This window comes from Eptesicus fuscus, chromosome 18 (genome assembly GCF_027574615.1).
Source record: "Eptesicus fuscus isolate TK198812 chromosome 18, DD_ASM_mEF_20220401, whole genome shotgun sequence".
Classification (NCBI taxonomy): domain Eukaryota; kingdom Metazoa; phylum Chordata; class Mammalia; order Chiroptera; family Vespertilionidae; genus Eptesicus; species Eptesicus fuscus.
In genome coordinates, this window is record NC_072490.1 from 44,481,372 (window position 1) to 44,508,405 (window position 27,034).

Genomic DNA, 27,034 nt, shown 5'->3' on the forward strand with positions numbered 1-27,034 from the left:
CACTTTTTGACAAACATAAAAATCCCACTGGTAGAAATTTCTAGTGCTCCTTCATATCTAGTTTCCTCATATCTAACTCTCCTTTCTGGAAAGAGGAGAGGACAACACCTCCCAGCCCCTTGCAATTGTGTCTCTTCCAATCCAAGGAATTGAGAAGCCAATATGCCATTCCTAGGCACTCTCGCTCTCCTGTAACCATGTACCAAGATGCAGAAAGCCTGGATCCGGAGTCACTGCCTGGAGGAGAGCTACTTGACTTGCTTCATACTTTAGGTGAATACAAAATAAATCTCTGATGTGTTAAGCCACTGAGATTTGAAGCTTGTTTATTATTGCATCAGGATCTACCCTATCGTGACCAATAGGTACTCATATACCCCTAAAAGGGATCCTAACAGGCTTCCAAGAGGGGAAGGAGGGGCACTTCAATGTTTTTTTAAGTAACTTGCTTTTTGGCAATCTTAATATTCTTTATTTTGTAATACTACCTCATATTGCAAGTATATTGACTTTTCAAACTCTCCATGCTTCTTCCTCCTTTTATATTTAACCTAAAAATAATAATTATATTATACTTATATTTAATATACAGATTAATACTAGGGCTTTCACTGGGTCTATGTTACACAGTTATATATCACCCACAGCACCCAAGGTAGCCTCTGATCATATAGGTTCCAGAACAAGGAAGGGGTAATGGGAGCAGCCTAAATCAACTCTTCCCTTGTTTCCAGCTTAGGGTAACATGGGATAGTTAAATAGAATTGTGAATGTCACCTAGTTTAAACTGATCTAACCCTGATGAAATGAACAAGGGGTTTTATATGTTTTTACCACCCGGCTGGGATGGTTCAGTGATTTCGTGTTGACCTATGAACCAGGAGGTCATGATTCGATTCCTGGTCAGGCACATGCCTGGGTTGTAGGCTCGATCCCTAGTCCGGGGTGTGCAGGAGGCAGCCAATCAATGGTTCTCTCTCATCAGTGATGTCTTTATCTCTCCCTCCCTCTCTGAAATCAATAAAATATATATTTTAAGTGTTTTTAATAGGAGTTAAATGGTTCTTTGTGTCATTAAAATTTACTTCAATATACTATTTATTTTACTTTGCCTTTTCCATACTTAATTTTTGTGACTGTCATAGAAGACAATATATTAACATAGTAGCACATCATGCAATTTATAAATAAATATACATGTGTAAGTGGGAAATCTATGCTCAAAAACATTTAATGGTCGAAGCATAAAATAAAAGTAATTTTGGAACTGACAGTTTAGAAAACAGCTTTCAATTTTGCCACTACATGCATTATTCCTAAGCTTCTGTAACCATTTCCCAAAACAACTAAAAAAGGAAGAAAACCAGTATAGGACTGGGGAAACACTCATAGCTGTAACAGGTTCACAGGATTTGCATGAACTAGCAAAGTCAGAAAAAAATATAAATAACAGTGAAGAGCATTAATTTGAATTAGGAGTAAAGGACAAGGCTTTCTGTTCCAACTGAAAAATCTCATTTGCACATCTGAAAACTAGCAGACTGTCAGATAACCAAAGGGATAAGATGATTGCTTTCCACACTCAGAACAAACAGCAGATTCTCCGACAGATTAGAAATGCTTCTATGGGTACTTGGACTCCACAGGGAAGCAGACAGCAGGGTCCACAAATGACCCTAAGAAAGGCAGAGCACTACATTAGGCCAACATAAAGATCACTTATCGGAGAATCACGAGTTTAGCCAAATTTAAATTATCTCAAATATCTGGAAACGTTTTTAGCCAAATGGCATAGCACCATCTATTCCACATCTCTTAGCACTTATCTCACTACCAATAAAAGGCGAGGCTGGGATTTAAACCCAGGAATGTCTGACTCCAAAGCCCTTATGAAAATAGCATCATATAAATGAGCCTCACAGAACAGGTAGGATGTGAAAATCAAGACTGGCTTGGGTTAAAAGGGAAGAGGCAGCGAGAGGAGGTGCTGTGACATCCTCTAGTAGAAGATAATGGAAAGAGCAAAGGTATGGAGGTGGGAAACCCTGAATATTTACAGGTAGTACCACATGGTGGTTCTGGTAGCCTAGGAGATGTGGAGGGAGGTGGTATGAGATAATGCTGGAAAGGCTAGTCAGGCTTTCCAGGGGAAGGCTCAGCCACAGAAGCAGACTTCATTCTGGAGGCAATGAGTAATGACTGAGGGCTTTAAAGCAGGGAATGGCATAACTTCAGGTAGATGCTGGGAAAACTAATCTTGCTATGGCATGGAAGATGGATCAAAGAAAAGTATGAAGGTGCCTTGCACATAGTATGTGGTTAATATTGAATGGATGAGGCAAAAATGTGTTGTGTTTCTCTAACATATCAAGCCCATTCTACCCAACACCACTTAATATCGTTCACTTCGATATTTAGAAAAACAAACTCCACTCATTCTAGAAAGAAATAATGCTGCTGATACTTCAAAAAAATCAATTCACTGGTCAGATGTGGTCCTCTAAATGTTGCTATTAAAATGTCTACTCTTGCCCGGCCAGTGTGGCTCAGTGGTCGAGCATCAACCCATGAACCAGGAGGTCAGAGTTCGATTCTCAGTCAGGACACATGCCTGGGTGGCGGGCTCGATCCCCAGTGGGGAGCATTCAGGAGGCAGCCAATCAATGATTCTCTCTCAGCATTGATGTTTCTGTCTCTCCTTCTCCCTTTCTCTCTGAAATCAATAAAAATATATTTTAAATGTCTACTCTTGCAAAAAATTAACACTTTCCTCTTCTATTCAAAGGACGTATATCTGAGTTGCTGTTGTAACTGCTGAAAAAGAAAACAAAATTAACCAAGTCTCCAAGTTAGGCAATGACAAGTGATCCTCCCTCTTCCACAACAGTGTGAAAATGTCATTGGAAAATAAGGAGGTCACAAGCTGTAACCTCATATTTCCTATGCCCTCCTGTAGCCTCCAAGTCAAACACATACTAAGTAGGAGCTTGTTTGATAATGCCGAACTTTCTTCTACACAGGTCATGGTACCATTTGCAAAGCAAAACACTGAGATGAGCCATAACCTACCTGATTTTCTTCATGGGAAACCCTCATCTGCTCCTTGAGGACAGACATCCGGGCTGCTTCTTCTTTCCTCAAGACTCTCTCCTTCTTGAGCTCAGGACTCCAGAAGGTCTTGATACTGTTCATGGAAGATCCCAACTTGCTATCCTTGATGTCCAGCTCTTTCCGAAGGAGTTCATTCTCTCTCTGCAGTTCCTTGAGCTGGGCCTGGAGGTCTAACATTGTGCTATCCCTTACCTGCCTCAACATGGAGGGGACCTGGTGGTGGTGGTGATGGGATGAGCTGGTCAGACCTACATGTTGATCTGTGTAAGAAAGGACATCTGTGTGGGAAAGTCCAGCAGAAGCAATATTGGGACTACTCCCCATGGCTGTGACGCGACCTCCATATACAGCTCTGTTTGTGGCCCTTCCCAGAGTCATGGTGCCCTTTGGGTAAGTTGTCGAAGCCACCCCCTCATGATCACTCAGATACATGGGTCCAGACGTAGCATAGGCTGCATTAAGGGACTGGATATTCTCCATGGACAGAGTCTTGCCCGCTCCTCCACCTCCCCCACTACTTGTTCTTCGGTGGCCCAAACGAGGAGACCTTGGCAAGCGAGGAGATCTGGAAGGGCTCCCTTCCAGATTGGTGATTGTTCTTGCGCTTCCATACATTTTTCTTCTATTATGAGGTGCGACTGAAGAGAAGAAATGCTATACTAAGTTGAGGATAAAGCCAAAATTTTCACTGTTGGCCAGAATTTTCACTGCATCCCACTCATAGTCTGTACCAGAAAATTACTCCCATCAGAGATCTGAAAAATGAGAAAAAGGATCATCAAAAACAAACTTCTTTAGAACTCTCACTATAATTTCATTATGTTTTTAAATATATAGACAACCAAGATGTCCTCCAGTAGGTGAATGCATAAATAAACTGTGGTACATTCAGATAATGGAATATTATTCAATGCTAAAGAGAAATGAGCTATCAAATCATGAAAAGACATGGAGGAAATTTAAATGTATATTACTAAGTGAAAGAAGGCAATATGAAAAGGCTACATAATGTATGATTCCACCTAAAAGACATACTGGAAAAGGAAAAACTATGGACACAGTAAAAGAATCAGTAGTTGCTAGGGGTAAGGATCAGTGGTTGCTGGGAGAGGGATGAATAGGTGGAACACAGAGGATCTCTAAGGCAGTGAAACTACTCTGTTTGATACCATCATGGTGGATACATTTCTTTATATATTTGTCTAAACCTATAGAATGTACAACACCAAGAGTGAGCCCTAATGTAAAATATGGGCTTTGGATGATTATGACGTATCAATGTAGGTTCACTGTTTGTAATAAATGTACCACTCTGGTGCAGGATTGATAACCGGGGAGACTGTGTATATGTGGAGGCAAGAGCTCAGTGGGAACTCTGTTCTATTTTGCTGTGAATCTTAAACCACTCTAAAAAAATAAAGCCTATAAAGGTAAATAATAGGTAGATATCAATGGTGCTAATGATAGATGAACAATAGGTAGGTAGGTAGGTAGATAGGTAGGTAGGTAGATAGATAGATAGATAGATAGATAGATAGATAGATAGATAGATAGGTAGGTAGGTAGGTAGGTAAGTAGGTAGGTAGGTAGGTAGGTAGGTAGGTAGGTAGGTAGGTAGGTAGAAAGATAGATAGATAGATAGATAGATAGATAGATAGATAGATAGATAGATAGATGATAGATAGATAGACCCATGTTCATTTAAAAAGAAAAGTGACCCCAAAATTTTACTTACTACATCTAAACATTTTGTAAATTCTCCCCACCCTGCTCCTAAGCAAGGTCAAAATTTCTCTGCGCAAAAAAAAACCACTAATTGTTCCTTAGGAAAATGAAGCTCTGTTAAGTGACAGTTGGAACCTCCAGAAAATTGATCATAGGATGTCTCATCACAGAGGCCTGAGTTATAAAATACCCTGTCCTGGAGGCATGACCCCTACACACAAACGGCTTGACAGTGACTCTGAGAAGCTGTTGCTTCCTAAGATGTCAAATAATTGTCAACCATGTTGTCACCTCCACTCTTGTACCCACTACAGAAATCACTAGCCCATCACAGTCCTCTTTCCCATTAGGTTCAGAACTCTTCTCAACACAGCACTCTAGATGGTTTACCATCAATCAACTGGCATCGATATGTGATTTAGAACCTATAGGCCATCTTGGAAAAAGAGGTTGCTCAACTAATATAGGTGGCTCCCTACATATAGCCGGATCCTAAGTGCTATCATCAGAGATGACAGTCCTGTCTCTTTCCCCTTTCACATACATCTTTCAGACTGGCCTTGGGGAACTGTGGGGACTTCTTTTGCATTTCTGCTGATCTAAATATTCATATTAACCATTCCACACCTGTACAGAAATGGCACAGAACAGTGCACCATGTTAGAGTCCTTAGTTCCATAACCCCTAGAGAAAAGAAGTAGAAGCTCTGTGTCACCATTACTGAAGTAGTTTGGTACAGAGTTTATGCAGCCAGGGCTACAAACTGTGATTATCCAGTCAGTGCTGGTATTCAAATGGCCTTAACAGGATGCATCACGGCCTCCTGCTCTTTCTCTTCGGGTGTGTTTGGTGTACACTCTTTTTCTTCAGCTTTAAGATAGTAACAGCACAGATTCTGGAAAGGGCCAAAGTGAGGTTCAACTCTCCACTCTAACAACTGACTAGCTGAGTGACCTTAGACAAATTATTTAACTGTTATGAGCTTCCTTTCTCCAATCAATAAAATATGGGTAATTTCATCTAACTCATAGTATCCTAAGAAAAAGACGATGTTTATAAACCACCTAGTTTGGTGCCTAGCAATAATTTCTGTTGGTAGTGTCAATAAATACATTAATAGTATTATACAGGGCACCTTTTATTTTTACCTGCTTATCATTCATTTCTCTCCTCCCCATCCCTACTTTCTGGTAACACTATCTCTATTTTCCTTAGAGAAATTGTCCCAACCTTCTACTCACAGTCATTAGGTTATATAAGGCTGATTCCCTCTAATCCACCCTGGATAGGGTTGGAGTGAGAATATGAACCAGGCCTGGCCAGTCATCATAGTCCATCCCTCAAACATGGCAGATGGTTTAGGATGAACATGTGGCCCACCTTGGTCCAAAAGACTCCATACCATCATTTTAGATGAAACAACTAGGAAAAATAAGCTCTTTTTCAGCTGGAATTACTTGCTTTGAAGATGAACTTCTTAGTACTACCATGTAAAAAGGGCTTCCCTGAGACTGAAGCTAATGCAAAAGAAGTCAGAGCCAAACTTTTAATAGTATGAAATCAGACCAGGTGACATCACTTGAAATCCTGGATCCAGCAGTCATTGAAACTATATCCATCCCTTGGCCATTTTAGTTACATATGCCAGGCAGACTGACTGCATTAATGGCCCCAATTCCTGTATCTGTCCCCTTGGCAGTGCCCTCACAATCTGTCCCTGGGTTCTGTTGCATGGCTTGCTTTGGCCAATAAGGAGATAACGAATGTGAAGCAAGTGGAGGCCTGAAATAGCACTTGTGTATTTACTCGCTTGCTCATTTTCTTCTGCCATAGGAGTTAGAACATGCCCAGTCTAGCCTGCTGGAAAATAAAAACATAAAGCAGGGTCAGTGTGTCCTAGCCAATAGCCAGCCCCAAGACATCTGAGCAAGCCCAGCTAAGATCAGCAGAGGTGCCTAGTCAACCAGCAACTGACTATAGATGCAGGAGCAAGTCCAGCTAATAGCCACTGAACTCCATACACTCATGGACTAAACAAATGCTTCTTAGTATGTCACTGATGTTTTGTGGTTGGCTGTTTTGCAACATTACTGGTTCAACAGGTAACTGATATATTCACCCGTAAAATTTCTACATTCAATTCTAGTTGGGGTATCTGTCACTTGTACCTGAAAAAGTCCTTACGTATCGTATGAAGAAATATTTTCCATAAATGCTTCTGCTTTCCCTAAAAATTCCCTACAAAGAATTATATGCCTGTCTCTAACTAAAGAACTTAGTTTCAAATGTTTCCTAGTACATTGCTCAGAGCTTAATTATGTTTTACTTGATAATAAACAAAAAATCATTTTATATCTAAGATTTTTGCAGAAATAACCTGTTGTGTTTTTTAAAAGGGTAAATCAATAGTTCTAACCATTGGAATTCAGTTTACATAAATGATGAGAGACAGACAGTGAAATAATGTGATCTTTACATGAATATTTAATGAGATGAAAAGATGTTCATGCCTAATGGGGTTGGGGGAGAGCAAAGAACAGACTGCAAAACATTTCTATGGTTTACTCAAACTTTTGTAAGACACATGCACACACACTAACTAGCAGAAGATTAAAACGACACACATCAAAATGTTAACAGTGGTGGGAATCCAAGGGATTTTCATTTTTTTCCTTTTGTTTACTTGCCTTAAATTTTCTATCTATATATATAAAAGGTAAGCGACCGAGCGACTGAACGACCGGTCCACGGTTGCTATAACGCACACTGACCACCAAGGAGCAGACGCTCAACGCAGGAGCTGCTCCATGGTGATCAGTGTGCCCCCACAGCCAACCTCCCGCAGTCCCTCCCCCCAGCCAGCTGGCCCCAATGGCCCAAATTGGGGTGGCTGGCCAATCTCCTGCGGCCTTCCCGCGGCCCCTCCCCTCAGCTGGACAACCTCCCTCGGCCCCTCCCCTCAGCCAGCCAACCTCCTGCTGGCCAACCTCCCACGGCCCCTCCCCCAGTCAACCTCCTGCAGCCCTGATCGCCCCAATTGCAGGCCAGGCCAAGGGACCCCACCCGTGCACAGATTCGTGCACAGGGCCTCTAGTACTATATAAAGATTTTTCTATTGTCTTTTCATTCTCTATTTCATATATTTCTGCTCTGAACTTCGTTATTTTCTTCCTTTAGTAACTTTGGGCTTCATTTGTTCTTCTTTCCCTTGTTCAAAAATAGCCAACGGTAAGGGTTGTTTTTTGGTTGTTATTGTTGTTACACAGCAAAGAACTGAAATAGTCACTTGATGTTTCATTGAAAGGTTATCTAATCATTTTTGACCAATCACCTGTTATTAGACACAGGTTATTTTTAATGGAAATATCATAATTAATATTCTGATTGATAAAACTCTATATACATCTCTTATTACTTCCCTAGGATAAAGTTATAGAGGTAGAATTATAAGATGAAGATTTAAAGTTCTTGATACCCACTGTCAAAATTCCCCCCAGAAATGTTGAAATAACTTACACTGACACCCTTACCATTTGGCTATTTTTCCTCCACTGCCTTTACTCTTTACTCTCAACATATCTTGGAAGCCACTAGCTTCTTCTGAGGCAACTAAAAATCCCTGAAATGCCCAAATCAGGATCACAGCTCTGCATGTTCAGTAAATACACCTTAATGAGGAATACCAATACTGTGCTAACCAGCTCTGCTTTGGGCCAGTGCTTCCGAGACAGTGTGGCCAATGTTCAGATAAACAAGGTTAATGGGGTTTTGTTTGTACACCAAGACTTCAAGGCACTAACGTGCACTGTGACTATTCCAAAATTGAGTATACAATGTAGCTTTCTCCAAATTTATTTGAGAGAAGAACCCTTTTCCCTTCAAAACACCTGAAAACTTTTCCCTAACCATTCGGACTTATTTATTTAATTAATATTTTTTAAGCATCAGCTTCAGTCCCAGTGTTGAATGCTGAGGATAAAGCAGTGGCTGAGACAGACACAGGTCCTGCCTGTGGGAAGTTTAACCATGAGGACAGACTTTATCAGAGTTTTCTTCATCACAAATCTAACATGGTTTGAGGGGAAGGTGGTTACAGGAACTGGGCATTGCTTTAAGGACAGGGACATAAAATTGACCAAAAAGAATCAGAATTGAGCTCTAACAGAGTAATAGAGAAGACCAAAATGATGACTGGTTGGAATTTTAGCCTTACTAGGACAAGAAACAAATATAATTTTGTATTTATTTTTCAAACACCCCATATGGAAGACAGAACGTCAAAAGGAACACAAGTGAGTCATCAGCAGTCTGTGTGTCTAAGAGATGAGGAAACAGGTTGATGTTGCTTATTCCAACATCCCACCAGACAAGAGGTATTATGTACAATTCCACAGAATTTAGCAAATCAAATAAGAACTCAAGAGAACATTAAAATGGTAACAGAATAATTTCTTCACCACTATACATGTGCTTCTTGACAGTAAAATATAATTAGCAACCTAGGCCCAACACATTACTTATTAGAAGTAGTCTCTTCTACCAAATTTACAAAGAGCAGGGATGGTTTACTGGAACAATTTCACCTGGAAAACACATAGAGTGATGTGGTTTTCACAGATGGGGTAAAGGCCAGTTGATGTCCCACTGGCATGGCTCAGTGGTTGAGCGTCGACCTATGAACCAAGAGGTCTCAGTTCGATTCCCAGTCAGGGCACATGTCCAGGTTGTAGGCTTGATCTCCAGTGGGGGGCGTGCAGGAGGCAGCCAATCAATGATTCTCTCTCATCATTGATGTTTCTATCTCTCTCTCCCTCTCCCTTCTCTGAAATCAATACAAAGATTTTAAAAATTAAAAAGGCCAGTTGTCATGGTAAGCCAAAGGTGAGTTCCCATGGCTGTCGTGTCCCAAGTCTCAGGATTCCTACTTGTTCCACTGAGTCACCCCAGCCCCTCCCCCTGCCCCAGCTGTGTTGAGTTGCCTGATACAGTTTTAGGCGCTTGTTTTGACACTGCGGCTTTTTCGGTTGTCGTCTTCTAATTCTCGTCTATCCTGACTTGTTTTTTGTTGTGTGTGTTTTTTAGTTCTGTAAAATGAATCCCTGAGAAACAGCAAAAAGATCAACTTTATTCAGCAATCAATAATGCAATAATGTCTTCTATTTCCTATTACTGACTTCAAGAAAACCATTTCTGAGCTTTTCCCACCTATAAATGCATTGCAGGAAATTAGGTAGCAGTTAAGATCATACTGTTTTAAATATATTATTATGAAGCCACGATAAGCTCAATCATTGAGCATTCTTGTAAACTCTTAAAAACACCTGCCTTCTTGTGTATTTGTGATGTACAATCCTCAGAAGGATACGTTATTAATAAGACCAAACTGTACACAGAAACAGAAATGTGTTGCTGAGAATGACCTCAAAGAAATTAAACTGCACAACACCTTTCCCTTTAAAAGCACCTCATGAATAAAATTCGAAGTCCAAGAATTAGTTCCATTTAAGGCAACAACGCAAAATAAAATCAAAGACAGTTTTATGAACCTAAAAGAATACTTTCTCTAATTGAATATGGATTCATAAATAAAATATACACGCATCCACTCACTCTCTTAAATGGCTTAAGGACTCGAACTGTAAGCTTAGAAGGAAAGAAGGTAAAGAGAGACTTGATTCCTCTCTACCTCAGGCATCTCAGACTATCATGGTCTGGAACGGTCTATTTTAAGACAAAAGCATTTCCTGCTATGTGCTCTAAATTAGGTTAAGTTTATTTCCACATATCTCAGTCTCAGTCCATCACCTGAGCCCTGCTGACAGGCCATGTGAGCTGAGATCATCAGTATCTCCCAAGATTTAGCCCAACTTAAAATATTCTCTTTTTTTTTTTTTTTCTTTCCTTACTGGCATCCTTAACTTTTTTTAAAAGTTTGTGTAACAGACTCCAGTTAATTCTAAAACCATTCCAGGGGAAGACATGGTGCTGAACAGATCTCAAGCAAGAAGTGGCTGTCTAGGAGCCAGATGCTGCCAGCAGATGTGCTGTATAGGACTATCCCAGTGCTCTTTAGAATTTTGATATAGTTGCCAACATAGAAAGATACGGACATTTCACATGAAAATCCAGATTCTAGCTCCTGAAAAACCTGAAAATCTGACAATGTCAGGCCTACTTCCCTACCTGGCAATGACTGGTGAGAGCCAATCAGCAGCTGCCCCTTCAAGAAAGAACATGCACCCTCCAGTCCCCTCCTCTCCTGTTACCTTACATTCAGTCTCACTTTCTCATGCTTGCCCCTTTAGGCATTTAAATTTTACTACTTCTACCCTTATAAAAGAACTTAGATAAGACTTCATCTACTCACCACCCACTTCAAGTCCATTACCAAATCCTACCAATTCTACCTCCAAACTTCTCAACCTGTTTCCTTGTTTTCTGCTTCTACTATCACTACCCAATTGCACCGGCATGACTTCCTTAAGCTATCCCTTACCCTCCTCAAGCATGGTCACGCCTCTAATTCTCCTCTTCTATTCCTCACACATCAGCAAAACTATTGTAAGGTAACAATTCTGATCACAAAATATCTCCCCTTAAAACTGTCTAGTACTTCCCAGTGCTCTTTGGACAAAGAACAACCTCCTTCCCGTGGCCAGAGGCCCTACATGATCTGGCCAACAGTTCCAGCCCCTCTCCTGCCACTCTCTCCTGCACTGACTCAGCCCAGGTTTTCTTTCTGTTGCTCAAATGCATCCAGTCACTTCCTATCTCAGAGCCTTCACCTGTGCTGTTCTCTCTGCAGAGCTGATTCCAGTCATCCTTTAGAATCTAAACGGACCACCAGTTGCCGACCGCTGGTTTAGATCACAGCATCGACAGTACACCCTCCAAGGTCTATCACATCTCAGCTATGTTCTTTCAAAGCATAATGCCTTTTTTCATGGCATGAATGTATTTTTTAATAAGAGAAGCTGACTTCATCTGCCCTACAAGGGTCTTCAGAGTGGTTCTCTGATTTAGATGATAATAGGGGTGACCAGGTAGCCTGGGTCCTCTGGTGAAGGTGTAAGAAAATCTGTTGTAACCTGATCAAGGATGCCCCTCCTCAGATCCTTGGTTTGAAAAATGGAAAGCCCTGAAGGAGAGGAATTGATATGCACAAAGGATTCTGGAGCCTTCAGGGAAGGAACACTGACACCCCAGTCATGATGCCCAGGATTCAGAGTGAGATCCGTGGGAGGAGATAAACATGGTTGCTAATAAGACTAACGTTTCCAGAAATAAAGTAAATACTTCAAAATAAGAGGATGTCCAGGTTGGTGACTGGGACTCAAGACAAGTGTCCCAGGCGCCATGGAGAAGCTTATATGTACAGAGCATGTGAGTGAGGCAAGAAGCTAACAGAGGCCCAGCACGCTGTGTAGAACCTGTGCAACAGGCGCAACGTGTGCATGGACTGTAACTCATAAGGAGGCCCATGTGTCCTAGCAGGGTTCCCCACAAGCAGACGCTGAGATGAGGGTTTAGGTGAAGGTGGTTGAAGGTAATCCCAGGAAGTACGAAGGGGAGAATTTGTCACTAAGACAAGGAAGTAAAAAAAGTCCATTCTAGGATATCTTTTAAGAAGATTTCTGTTGTGTTCAACTGGGCTCAGTCCTGCTGGAGGAGCTCTGAGAGACGGTGTAAAACCTGCCTCGTAGTTACACCTCCATTCATCTCGGGCAGAGGGCCGCTCCCTGGCACCTCCAGCCTGCACTGCAGGAGGCCAAGATAAAGCTCTCATGTTTCCATACAGAGATGTGAGTGGGTCATTGATGGTCTCTGCTACCCCACGCATGGCACACCTGTGGCTGAGCCTGGCCACTGAGAGACCATACAGTAGTGACTATGAAGGGCACCAGCATCTTTCAGTCCAGGAAGGCCAGCCTCAACAGTGACACCTTGTGGCAGAAAAATACAATCAAGTGGCGGACTGGTTGATCCTCCTTACTTAGGAGCAGCATAATCTCAGGGGAGAGGATCAGGGGAGGAGACAGGGAGAGGTGGAGAGAGGTGGGAGGGAGCCCTAGTGAAAAGACCTGGACTTCCAGCTAAGAGGGAAGGCAGGTTCCAGCATATCTGGTTTAATTTAAACAAATAAAACTGGGTGCAAGGTTGATGTTTTTTAATAGAAATCCATATATGACCCAAAAGCTCTATCACACTTTATAACTCCATATTAATTTGTGTGCACATTTGTTGGGATCTCTCTTCCCTCCTACTTTAACACATACACTGCATCCTCCGGGCTTAACATTCATTCTAACATTTGTGAGGTCCAGGCAAGAATACAAATGGAGGCACAAATACCATATGTCTGTACATTTTAAAGTTAAAATCAAACTAACAAACTGGAAAAAAAAATACATTCTATCCTTCTACCTTGAAAAGGTAGCGAATAAAGATGTGGGTGTTGAAGTTTGAATTCTGAACTTAGAATTCTTGGGCTTTTCATAGTTCTGGCCAAAACATGGTAATAAAAGGCAGGCCTGCCCCAGCCAACATCCTTCTCTCCCCACCCCTGGCTCAACATGTGATTTCTGAAACCTGCACACCAGGCTAGCTCCATCTGCAGCAGGGGCCAGCAAACTTTTTCTATAAAAGACCAGATAGTAAATATTTTAGGCTTTGTGGGCCATTTGGTCTCTGCCACAACTACTCAACTCTGCCATTTCAGCACAAAAACAACCACACCATTTGTAACCAAATGAATGTGGCTGTGTTACAATAAAACTTTATTTAAAAAAACAGGCATGGATTCGGCCCCCAGGCAGTAGTTTGCTGGCATCTGACCCATACTTTCATAAATAGGTACCCCTCAGCCATTCTAGGATTATGGATATGCCCACTGTAGCATGGATTGTCCTCCGGAGAACGGACCTGGCAAAGAAGCCCAAGCAGACCGTGGAAGACAACTCAGGGTCATTTAGGCAGGGAGGTCCCAGGCCTGTGGGTACCCAAAGTGGACCCTGGAATGCCAGGCACAGGTTTCAGGTGGGCACCTCCACTTGGCCCCAGGCAGTCAAATGAGGCCTTCTAGACTCAGCCTCTAAAGTCTGAGGCCCTGGCAGGGGCTCCTCCTGTTATTATGACACTTTCATCATATCACTGAAATCACTCCCATGGCAGTTAATGAAACAATTCTGTAACTGTAGCCAGAGAGGTGAGACATATCCTATATAATAAAGAGGTAATATACAAATTGGCCCTCACACCCTCACAAGATGGCTGCCTACAACCAGGCCAGCAGGGGGGTTAGTGAGGGATGACCAAACAACTGAACAACAGGCTGTGTGGGGAGACCAGGCCGGCAGGGGGTGGAGGGGGGGGGGAGGGCGGGGGCAGTTGGGAGCAACCAGGCCAGCAGGGGGGGCAATTGTGGGTGACCAGGCCAACAGGGGGGCAATTAGGGGTGACCAGGCAGGCAGGGAGGGGGCAGTTAGAGGCAACCAGGCTGGCAGAGGGGGGTAGTTGGGGGCGACCAGACCAGCAGGAGGGCAGTTAGGGGTGACCAGGCATGCAGGGAGGGGACAGTTAGGAGCAAGTAGGTGGGCAGGGAGGGGGCAGTTGGGGGCGACCTGGCCAGCAGTGAGGGGCAGTTAGGGGTGACTAGGCAGGCAGGCAGGTGAGCGATTAGGAGCCAGAGGACCAGGATTGTGAGAGGGATGTCCGACTGCCCCCAAGGGGTCCCGGATTGGAGAGAGGGTGCAGGCTGGGCTGAGGGGAGCCCCCCCCCCCCCGTGCATGAATTTCGTGCACTGGGCCTCTAGTATTTTTATAAAATGAAAGAGGGGAGCTCAAAATCAGATCTGGTTAAAGTCATATCTCTACTTTTTTGACGTGTTGCCTTGAGCAAATTACTTCACTTCTCCAAACCCCACTTTTTTCATCTATAAAATGGAGATATTAGCAATACTTTTCACAGTGATTTGGGAAAGATTAAATAAAATGATAGAAGAAAAGTAATTAGTACAATGCCCAGTACACAGTTAATCTACACTAATAAAAGAGAAACATGCAAATTAACCATCACTCCACTATGCCCACCAGCCAATCAGGAGGGAATATGCAAATTAGAAGGACAAAGATGGCGGCTGCCCAGCTGCTCCAGGCGCAGAGTGGCCGGGCAGGGCAGAAGGCCTGCTATGAGAGGGAAGGCGGGGGGCGAAGGGATCTACAGGAGCGGCACTCTGGCCACAGCGAAGATGAAAACTGCAGACTCCAGAGTCTGCAGCAAAGATGAAGATGGCAGACTCTGGCCTGAGTCTGCAGCGAAGATGGCAGACTCCAGGCAGAGTCTGCAGCAAAGATGAAGGAGGCAAAGACCAAGAAGGCGAAGGCCTGGATCCCAGGTGCAGGAGGAAAACTGGTGCTGGAAGCCAAGGGAAGGATGGCTTATTGCACAAATCTCTTCATGCAACGGGCCTCTAGTGTTCAATAAAAGCTAATTTTGATCATTCCAACGCTACCAGAATAGGGCACAATGATTCTGAATCTCAAAATTGTCTTCCAATTCTCTCAGTTCACTAACTTGCCTTGTCTGATACTCCTGAGTAAAACTTATTCCTACTATTCAAAATGCTCAAGACATCGACCATTTTTTAAAACTGGAAAGAAAAATGGTCATCTTCCCATCATCTGCAGATTACATTATGCATCAATAGGTATTGAAAGTCCCAATAATAAGCTATTTCTTCTTCAAATGCTACAATGATATGAATCAGGAAAACAAAATTTAAAAAATGTCCAGCTTGACACAGCAGGGATTTTTTTAAAATGCTTTCCCATCATTCTCCAAGAAGCTGTCTGCAACTGAAGCACACTCATCCACACATCACTACTCTCTCCTTTAGTTCCTCCAAACTCGTTTTATAATTACTGTTTCCCATGTGCAGATCTAGAGTGATTACATATTTTATAGTAAGGTGCTTGAGTAAAGAGGCTGACTATATTCCATACTGCAAGGTAAGGACTCTGTATATCCAAGTATTAGTTAACTGCACTTTCCATTAGCTACTTTCATTACTTTAATTTCAAACTCTAACAATTTATTCTAAAGGGTTAAATTTAAATTCTAAAACACCTAAAAATGTTTGTTAAAGAGACAGACCACTATCTAATACATAGCTAAACACAAGTTTAAAATATATATAGCAAAACCTCAAACAACAAACAGTAAGAATAAAAAATAATTTGAGATGCTAAATCAAATTATAAAATATTATGATTATTATAAAATGCTGATTATGACATTACTCATTATCTAATAAAGTTTTTTAAGTCTAACAAATTAAGCTTGTTACACTGAACAAATAAATAAGGTTTTTTTATTTGTGAATTTCCTTTAATCTGCAAATGTAAAATGTCAGCTGGCAAAGCTTTCAGTTATAGTGTACTTACCAAAAAAAATTCAGGAATTATTGGGTTTTTGCACAAATAATCCTCAATCTGTCAACTAACAGATGTTTCAGAGAAAATGATAAAAAGGTAGGACAATAACAACATCTTGTCCCTAAAAATCCAATTACACAATTTTTCTACATTTAAAATCAACATGTAAGGATTGCATTTAAATAACCTTTTACTAGAAAAGAATATATACATAATCATAATCACATACTCAAGGGAAATTTTTAGCAAAAATTATAAGCAATTCCAAAGGGGAAAAAAAGACCACAATCAATAGCAAGGAATGGGAAATGGCTTAAATGTGCAAATTTCAGAGACAAGCATTTAGCTCTATATTCTGGAAAGATGATAAAAAACAAAACAAATGTTATATCCTACTTCTGGGGTCTCTTAAAAATGACTGATCACCATGGAGGAATCACATGAGCCTTTACCAAGGGCCATGTTCAGGGGTCTGGAATAGTACTCAGAAACCCCTCTAAAAACTGAAATCATAGGGAATGAGAGTTAATAACTGCATTAAGTCATCAAGTAACTGAGTTAAGCCTTTTAATCAGTGTATGGATAAGAGTAAGTTTAAGTAAGACAAAAATGTATTAGAAGAGAAATTATGGGACATGATTCAAATCTACTCAACAAATATTTCTAGAGAATGAATCAGTAATATAATTTCCGACCTTCAAGAGACCCAAATCCCTCCATTTTTCAAGGGAGCCATAGCCCCCTTATTCAGGTTTACATGAGGAACTCTAACTACTGTGCAAAGCTGCCAGGTATGTGAACACTGGAAATAGATTAGAGCTTTTCTGGGAGGGGAGGGTGAGGTCTCAGATGGAGAGAGGCCTATGAAAGAGGAGTACTAGAGAGAGAAAATCGTTTTTCAACCTGGGCAAGAACTGAAGAAGACAGGAGAGACCCATAGTCATGTATATTAGAGAATTTACAAATATCATGAGAACTTAAGGTTGCTTTTATTTCAATAATCTGAGAAAAAATAATGTAAGGATATTCAAGATCATCACCACAGCCATGCCCATTGAATTTGGACAATAAACCATACCCTAAAGAATCACTATGGGTCAATGAGAAAGGGAAAAAAATGAACTTGGGAATCTAAATAATGTGTTCTGACCAATTGAAAGGTAAAACTATCAAGCTCCTCAGCATAGCATAAATAAAAGTTTCACAGAAGTTGAATACGGTAAATATGATGAGAGAATTGAGTCATCACCCAGCACACAGCAGGGTAGACCAGTTGACTGCCAAAGAACCCGCCTAAAATAGTTGGCATCATATTCCAGTTACAAGTAGCAATTTAGTTAATGTGGCTAAATTGGTGTTATTAATTTGAATTAGTAGCATTAAGTGTACTTAATTTCTAAATTGATTTAGGTTTTATGTAGGTGTACGAGTGCCTGGCTGGGTAGTTCAGTTGGTTGGAGCATAATCCTGATGTACCAAGGTTGCAGGTTTGATCCCTGGTCAGGGCACATGCAAGAATCAACCAATGAATGCATAAATGAATAGAGCAGCAAGTAGATGTCTCTCTCTCTCTCTCTCTCTCTCTCTCTCTCTCTCTCTCTCTCTCTCTTCCTCTAAGAATCAATAAATAAAAATGTTAAGCGGTAGGAGCCCTGGCCCATGTAGCCCAGTGGTTAGAATGTGGACCCAAAGACCAAAGACTCACAGGTTCAATTCCTCCAATCAAGGGCACATACATCAGTTCAATCCCTGGCCACTTGCAGGAGGCAACCAATCGATGTGTCACTCACATATCTATCTTTCTATCTATCTATCTATCTATCTATCTATCTATCTATCTCTCTCTCTCCCCCTCACTCCCTTCACTCTCTCTAAAAAAAATCAATGTAAAGAATATCCTCAGATGAGGGTTAAAAAAAAAAAAAAGCTGTAGGCGTTTTAAAAAAAATAAAGTAATTTATGTTTAATAATTAAAAGTATTCATTAAAATAGCAATAATATAAGTCAACCCTTGGGTTCTACAAGAAATTATCTTCTTTAAAAGGGGCCTCATCCAACTTGGAGAAACGCTGGTTACGTGATTAAACATACACTGGGTTTGAGTCCTGAATCTCACATTTGTTATCTGAGAAAGCTAACAAACCTCTCCCGGCCTTGTAAGTACTTCAGTTAGTAACAATGGTCTTGGGAATAACAATGGGTACTACACAAATATAAGGTGAGTTGTGATTAAATCAGAGAAAGCCTAAGAGTTTAGCACAGTGCTTAAGGCTTACTAAATAAATAACTCAGTACAACAACAACCCTCATCACCATCAATATTAACTACAACACCTGTGTTGTTTTCTTAACGTATGATCAGCCAGTTGTTAATAACCAGTTCTTTGTTCTCTACTAATTTCACATGACTATGAAAGCCATTCCATTCTGAGCCCTAATGTTCCCTTCGATCTCGATCAGTTCTTGAAAGACAGTACAATTGATTGATACTGTCTTTTAAGAAAACTAATACTAGCTATGTGGTTGATTTTACATGGATCCCAGGAAGGCAACTAGACTCGTAAGTACAATATGTTTTTCCTTATGAGTAAAAGAATGACAAAATTAAACATGTGGCACTGGGTCTAAAAAGGTTACCTGGTTTAAAAGTGTGCTAAGCAATTTGCACATGAGAGTAAAACTTTAGCCAGTGCAATAAATGGCACCATTTATTCAAAATATTCACTGTCCTCTCTCGTTGTCTCATTCCCTACAGTGTCCCTCCCACAGGAGGAGAACCCTCCCTGCCTCACTGGCATCCGGCTTGGCCATGTTCTGTCAAATGTAACATGAACTCAGTGGCATGCCATATCCAGACAGACGTGGTAAAAGCCATCTGATGAGTAAACCACTGTGGGGACTTTTTCTTCTCTACCGTGAGAATGGCCCCTCCAAGAAAGGGACTCCTCTTCCTGCCTGAGTCCCAGAATCAAGACAAAATAGAGAAGAACCTTACACAGCCATGAGATAGACAGCCATTGAGATTTGGAGGCTACCTCAGCCTAACCTAGCAACATCTGACTAATACACCCAGCTCGCATGGATGCGGCACTGAAACGAAATATTCAACACTTGGGTAAAAACATAGGGCAGCACTTTCTCACTGATTTCTCGCATTTCTGTCCTCCTTTGCCAGAATACCAATCTAGGTAATGTCATCCTTTCAGGGACAAAATACCTCATGTTAGGTCTCTAGGTAAATGCAAATCACTTATAAATGATATCTCTTCAGACAAAGAAACACATAACCAAGCATTTTAATTATCTCCAAATGTATATTTTCTTTATCATTCCTAGTCCCTGATTTCTTTCCTAACAAACTGCTGTTCCTGGTACTTGGACATCAAGATGAAGGCAATCGTTGGAAAGGCTCGAAGGAGGATAAATCCTGCTGATAACATAGTCGTGCAAACAGCTCACGTGAAGGCCGGGAAGCAATAATGGGTGCAGGCTGGAACTCATGACTCAACCATCAGGACATGCCTGAGTGCCTGTCCTGGAGCACAGCCCCATAGAGAGTCCAGGGGTGCCTGGCCCACGCATGCCTCCCACAGACTGTGAAGAGAAAGGGGGACCCGTACACCTGTGATGCCATCGTATAAGGCTCCATGAATTCCAACTGCACCACGTGATACCGCTGTCTTCCCTTGAGCAGATCCAACCCTGAGAGGTCCCCGAAGGCAATAACTATGTCTCATTCATGTTTGCATCTCGCTGCTGTAACACTTGTAATTAAAGGCAGCTCAGGGTAGAACAGGGGAAAGCAGGGGCTTTGAGTCAAGAATCCAAGACTCAAATACCAATTTCTCCATTTACCTGGGTCAGGCCCTTGTGAGCAGATGCTGGTCAGGGCCCTACTAATGGACTTCTTTTGAGTCTTGGAAAACTGCTCTGCTCTTGCAGGAGGCAAGATGAAAGTGCCAGGGAATACCTCTTTCTCTCCGAGCAGGCGGCGGGCGGGCGGGGTGTTCAGCCACGGCCAAGATTAAGGCGGCAAGAGGGAGCTGCTCAAACAGCTGGGAGGACTTGAAGGTGGAGCCGTCCCAGCCGTCTGTAGCCAACGTGACAGGCGGCGCGGCTTCCAAGCTTTCTAAGATCCGAGTTGTTCGCAAGTCTATCGCCGGTGCCCTTACCTTCATTAACCAGACTCAGAAAGAGAACCAGGAAATTCTACAAGGGCAAGAAGTACAAGCCCCCGGATCTGCGGCCCAAGAAAACACGTGCCATGCGCCACCGGCTCAACAAGCAAGAAGAAAACCTGAAGGCCAAGAAGCAGCGGTGGAAGGAGTGGCTATACCCGCCGCGGAAGGACGCGGTCAAGACCTGAGCATCAATAAAGCACAAACTGGCTGACAAAAAAAAGAAAGTGTCATGGTGCCATGGAATAAAGAACAACTGACAGATATAATTATACACCAATGTTCATGGAAGCATTGTTGACAAGAGTCAAAAGGTAGAAACAAACCAAATGTTAATCGGCAGATAATTGGATAAACAAAATGTGGTGTAGAAACACAATGGAATGTTATTCATCTTTAAAAAGAAATGAAATTCGCCCTGGTCGATGTTGCTCAGTGGCTAGAGTGTCGGCCTATTCACCAAAGGATTTTGGATTTGATGCCCAGTCAAGGGCACGTGCCTGAGTTGCAGGTTCGATCCATGGCCCCAGTTGGGGCAAGTACAGGAGGGAAACAATCGATATGTCTCTCTCATAATGATCTCTCTATCTATCTATCTATTTATCTATCGATATCTATCTCTCTTTCCCTTCCCTCCCTCCCTTCCACTCTCTCTCTCTAAAAAAAAGGAAAAAAAATGGAAAAAATAGCCTTGGGTGAGGGTTAACAAAACAAAACAAAAGAACTGAAATTCTAATTCATGTTACATCATGGATGAACCTTGAAAATGTTATGCTAAGTGAACTAACCAGACATAAAAGAACAGATATTGTATGATTCCACTTATATGAGGTACCTAAAATATAGCAAATTCATAAAGAGAGGAAGTAAAATAGTGGTTGCCAAGGGCTCGGAGCAGGAGGGATTGGGGAGTCATTGTTTAATAGGTACAGAGCTTCAGTTTAGGGTGATGCAAACATTTTCGAGATGTATAGTGGTGATGGTTACACCACATTGTGAATGTACGTATCACCACAGAACTATACACTTAAAACAGTTAAACTGGGCCTGGCCTATATGACTCAGTGGTTGACCATCAACCCATGAACCATGAGGTCAGGGTTCAATTCCCAGTCAGGGCAGATGCCCAGGTTGCAGGCTCAATCCCCAAGTAGGGACCGTGCTGGAGGTAGTCAATCAATGATTCTCTCTCATCATTGTGTTTCTGTCTCTCTCTCCTTCTCCCTTCTTTTCGCTGAAAGCAAGTAAGTAAATAAATAAATAAATAAGTTAAACTGATAAATATTATATTATGTACTAGTAGCCCGTTTGCACGAAGATTCGTGCAATAGACCTTCATTCACCTGGCTGCCTGCACCAGTTTTCTGCCGGCGCCAGGGACCCAGGCCTTGGCTGTGGCCACCGCCTTCTGCCTTCTTTCAGGGTCCGGGCTTGGCCCTGGGCGGTGGCCTTGGGCTCAGCTGCACCCAGCGTCCCTGCTACCCGATCAAGGCTGGGAAAGCCTAGGGCGGCTTTCCTCGGCCTTGGGCTCCGCCACACCCCAGCTTCCCTGCAACGGTTTCCTGGTGGGCGTGGTTGATGGGCGTGGCTTGGTTGATGGGCGTGGCTTGGGTGTAGCGAAGGTGCGGTCAATTTGCATATTTGTCTATTATAAGGTAAGATATTTTACCATAATAAAAATAAATGTTTTCAAAAACAGCTGGCAGGAACTGCTTCTTCATCCTTCATGTGAGACCATCCTAAGGCAGGTGTTTTATGCTACATCCAGAGTTTCCTTGTGAGATGAGCCTCTAGTCATGACTGCAATAATTTACTGAATGATGTCCCATCCACTGGCTGCCTTCTCCTCTCTGTCTGCTGTGCTTTGTTCACCTACTATTGTTCCCTGTAAATCCCATGTAATTACTTGCACTAGAACACTTGTCTTAGGGCCTGCTTCTGGGAAAACTAAACCAAGACACATAGGCAAGTTTCTTAACTTCTCTAAATGTTCATTTCCTCATCTTGAGAAATAATACCTGGATCGTGGAGTTATTGTTAAGATTAAATGAGATAATTCTTGACGTGCTTAGCACAATACCTGAAACATAGCAGGCACTCACTGAGTTCCTTGGATTTCTGGTCCAATAGTTATCTGCCGTTTTAATAAAAGCTAAACTATGTCTCTCCATTTCAAGAGCTATTGTGTACCATCTTCTATCTGATTAATATCTCCTATGATTTAACACTCACCATCTAACCACAACAGGCATCAAAAGGAACTGGAATTTTGTATCCAACTCAATCCTTGCCTTAGAAGTGGGTTGAGCCCATAAAGGATATTAGACAAGCTCCCATATATCAACAAGATCCTCCAAGGCAGACAGACCACCACCATATCCTCCTGACCTGCGGAATTAATTGTACACAAAACTTAATTCTTATCCTTCTTTCTCTTTGGCTCTGAATCTACCATCGTAGCATCACCAAAGCTTATGATGAGGACTAAGATGCATTTAGTCTTTTCCTGTTCCATGGGGCACAACAAATGAAACCATGGAATCATAAAACTCCATTCAGGTGTATCCTTTGTGAAGGACCATTTTATGTGCTTTGGTTTCTCTTTACTTGTTTGCCAAAATACAGAGAGAATTTTGTTAGCACAATGATCACCCATGCCAATTAGCAAACCAAAGGAATAGGTTACTGACTCTGGTAGACTCTCCTAAGTAAGACTAGTGAGAAATCTAAATTCGATTCCTTACTTTTATAGAAAAGACCTTTTTAAATATGTGGTTTTTAAAAGTTGACTAGACTTACAAGTTAAAAAGGAAAGCTCTGTTCCCCAAAACAAATGAATGACAAAATCCTAGATTACATATCGCCCTTTATCATAATCCCCAAAGCTTTTTTCCAATATTGCTTACCTCCATAGCATTTTACTCTGTTCTTATCTCTCACAACTATTTACAGATGGCCAACCGAAGTCTAAAGCATGTCCATATTGAGCATGTCTAATGGTTTCCAACTTTGCCTCAATTACATTTACATTACATTTATGAGGCTCATACTACTCCCAATATCACTGCCTGCATTTTCCCATTTTCCACTTACTTTTTATAAAATAATCAAAAGATTCAAGAAATATTCAAATGATTACACAAACTCTGATATACAAAAATGGTGATGCTAATGAAATAAAACTACTTATTAGCAAGTAAGGCTATGACATAGTAGCTCAAAACATTGGCTCACAAGCTAAAGCACAGAAATCAAGATTAACATATGAAAGGCAATGTAACCATGTACCAACTAACATCAGAAAAGTGGTATAAGTCATACAAAAGTAGAGTCAGCCGAAACCGGTTTGGCTCAGTGGGTAGAGCGTCGGCCTGCGGACTCAAGGGTCCCAGGTTCGATTCCTGTCAAGGGCATGTACCTTGGTTGCGGGCACATCCCCAGCAGGGGGTGTGCAAGAGGCAGCTGATCGATGTTTCTCTCTCATCGATGTTTCTAACTCTCTATCCCTCTCTCTTCCTCTCTGTAAAAAATCAATAAAATATAAAAAAAAAAAAAAAGTAGAGTCAGAGGCAGCTAATATGCATGGGACATGGAATACAGTTCCAGTACATAACTCCCAATTTTGCACATTTCAGGGAATTATTAAACCATTTCCATTCATGAACTTTCTCACACCACTTTCAGAAGGTATACAATATGAATTACTCCAAGTATTTCCAATTCTATTAGTCTAACAAAGTCAGCTTAATTACATCCATTAACTGCAATCATTTGCAAAGATTTTAAAACAAGATCCACACTCTTTGTGCTCTACTCAAAACTCAGGAAAAAGAACTGGGCCCCTGATGACATTCAGAGATTCTCAAAACCAACAAGCAGTGTGGAGTTCCACTACAGATCTTTTATCAGGAGCAACTTCACTTGGAAAATGGTCTTTTAAAGTTATTAAGGCTAAATAAATTGTGTTTGGTCAATGAAATTAGAATGGGCACTGCTAGGATTCCTAAGGCCATATTCATAATCTTTCTATTGTTTTCCAGGTCATCCTGCCACTCTCTTGCCCCAATTTCAAACCCCATGCTCCTATAAACACCAAAAGCAGGTAGTCATTGCCATGAAATCCCTTGATGGTTAAGCTTGAACTTCATCTCCTTAGTGGATCACAGAATCTTCATGCTTGTCACTCTCTCTGGCTTCTCTCACCATCCCTCAAGCTACTCTCCAGTTCCACTGGTCCCCTTTCACCTCCCCAAACCCCAAATCTCCTATTCTCTTGCTGACCTTTGGACCTAGACCACTCCTTGTGTTATTTGCACCATCAAAACCAATCCCACTCCAGCTAACTTCACTTAGTGCTCCACCTCACCTTCTTTAAGAAGCCTTCTTTCATCCTTCATGCATTAATCTCCTAAGTCTTCCATGATAGCCTGGGTGCTCCCCTACAAGAGCTCCCATTACAACAGCCTTCTGATTTGTCTGGCTACAATCCCGAACCTTCCAGAATCACCTGCTCTGTTAATAGTTGCAGAGGGCTGGCATGAAGCAAGCACACGCACATACAGTAAATATATGATATAATGGCTTAACTCTTTGTCAATAAAATCCATGATGAAAGCACACCAGCCATTCTTATTTTCTAGGATAAAATGATACTTAGTTGATCCTTTGCATGAGAAAAACTGTTGTAAAAATATATCATTTTAGCCCAGCCAGCATGGCTCGGTGGTTGAGCATCAACATATGAACCAGGAGGTCATAGTTCGATACCACTCAGGGCACATGATCAGGTTGTGGGCTCAGTCCCCAATGGGGGGCATGAAGGAGGCAGCCAATTAATGATTCTTTCTCATCATTGATGTTTCTATCTCTCTCTCCCACTCCCTTCCTCTCTAAATATCAACATATATATAAATTAAATATATATATATACACACACATATATATGTATATAATTTTATATCTGGAAAAGGGCCAGATGATTTTGAAACATATCAAGAAACAAAGATCCCCCAAATAAGAAGAAAGCTAGTGGCAAAGCCAGAAATGGAACTTCGGTCTCTTGACTCACAGATCAGTGCTCATATCTTTATATCCAAAAGAATCTGCTCTGAAGTTATTCTAAGCAACTATTCATGTTGCTGAATTCAAGGGGGCCCCTGCCAATGTATTCAAAGCCTGTGTATGAAAAGACAGTTCTTTCTCAGACTTAATAAAAAAGGGGGAAATTTCCCTTGTGTATCCTGACTAACTGCTCCATGCTCACAAGCCTGGTGAACAGCAGTCACGGAAACTCAGTTGTCTTTGTACCCAGCATCATACAGAACCTATTGCAACAAGCTCGTAAGAATGGCCAAGCTATCATCTCCTTCACTACCCTACCTCCTACTTCTTCCCGTGAAGACGTTTCAAGAATAAGATAGCTAATGAACCAAAGTGGGGAACAAAGAAGAGGTAGGAGGAAATTTTACTTTAAAGGGAAGAAAAAACACACATCACCAGAAAGAAAGAAAACACATCAAGAGCCCAGTGTGAAAAGGAATCAGCAACACTGCTCCCCTAGCATCCTGCCCTTTGAACCACAGTCTTGCTCCTCCAGGGGATATTAGCTTGGAGCTGGCTGGCAGGAAGGCAGTATGAGTAATCTGCCTTAAACAAGGCACAAGAAAGCCATCTTGTGTCACCGAGAAAATAACCAAGGATCATGATAACAGCCCAACTTCACATCTTCCAAAGCCACTCAACCTTGTACCTTCAGAGCAGAATTCCCCAACCCCCGAGCAGGTCCCAGACCCCAAACCCACCCTCAATCACCTTTGGGCCCACAGAAGATTCACTTCCCACTTCAACCACACCCACCTTGTTTTAGAGAAATCCACTACCTAAGAACTAGTAACTACAGTGCATGACTAGATTCAATTTCTTATATAAATCCCTGCCCTTGTTTGCTATAATTAGCCATACTGTTCTAGTGGAAAGCCTCTCACAGTTTGCATAAGGATCTGAGAGTATTCCGAAAGAACAGTCACATTACTCAATTCCCATTCAAGTTCTTGTCTTCTAAGCCACTAGGAAGTTGCCTTGAATTAATAGTTTGCTTTTAATACATTTACGGGGAATGCACTTTGCTGCCTGCAATTCATTCATACTCAAATCACAGAATGACAACTACCTTTAGGGGTAGAAAGCTGTAAGGCAGGAAAAAAGCAGGAACACTATCAGACAACCCCACACATACCACACGATACAAGATAATTAAGTGAGCAAAATGTAAAATCTGAAGAACCAACCATGACAAAGTCAAGTTTCTGGTATAAGGCATCTATGAACACTGCCACTGGCCTTCCCACTACAGGTATATCCCAGAGATGCCCTCTGACCCAATCCACATTCCTCACCCGCTGGAACAGCAATCTCACTGTTGACTTCCAGGAAAAAGTCATCACTTAGCTCCTTCCTGAAATTGCTGGCTCTCTCTCTCTCTCTCTCTCCCTCTCTCTCTCTCTCTTAATTTTGTTAAGTGCCCAGTAGGTGCCAGCAAGTAGAGATTTCCTGGAACTTCAAAGCAACAAATGTGGAAGGTGCAAGTG

General features: G+C 41.8%; 1 protein-coding gene and 1 pseudogene across 1 annotated transcript in view; one reads left to right on the forward strand and one right to left on the reverse strand.

The window, feature by feature from the left end:
- Positions 1-27,034, reverse strand: part of ERC2 (ELKS/RAB6-interacting/CAST family member 2) — an 877,079-nt gene that overhangs the window by 842,129 nt on the left and 7,916 nt on the right. Inside the window, exon 2 of the mRNA XM_028152806.2 lies at positions 3,070-3,866. Within this exon, the coding sequence (XP_028008607.1) occupies positions 3,070-3,726 (657 nt within the window). The 5' untranslated portion in view covers positions 3,727-3,866. The remainder of the gene's footprint in view (positions 1-3,069; positions 3,867-27,034) is intronic.
- Positions 17,027-20,635, forward strand: LOC103290456 (60S ribosomal protein L35-like; annotated as a pseudogene).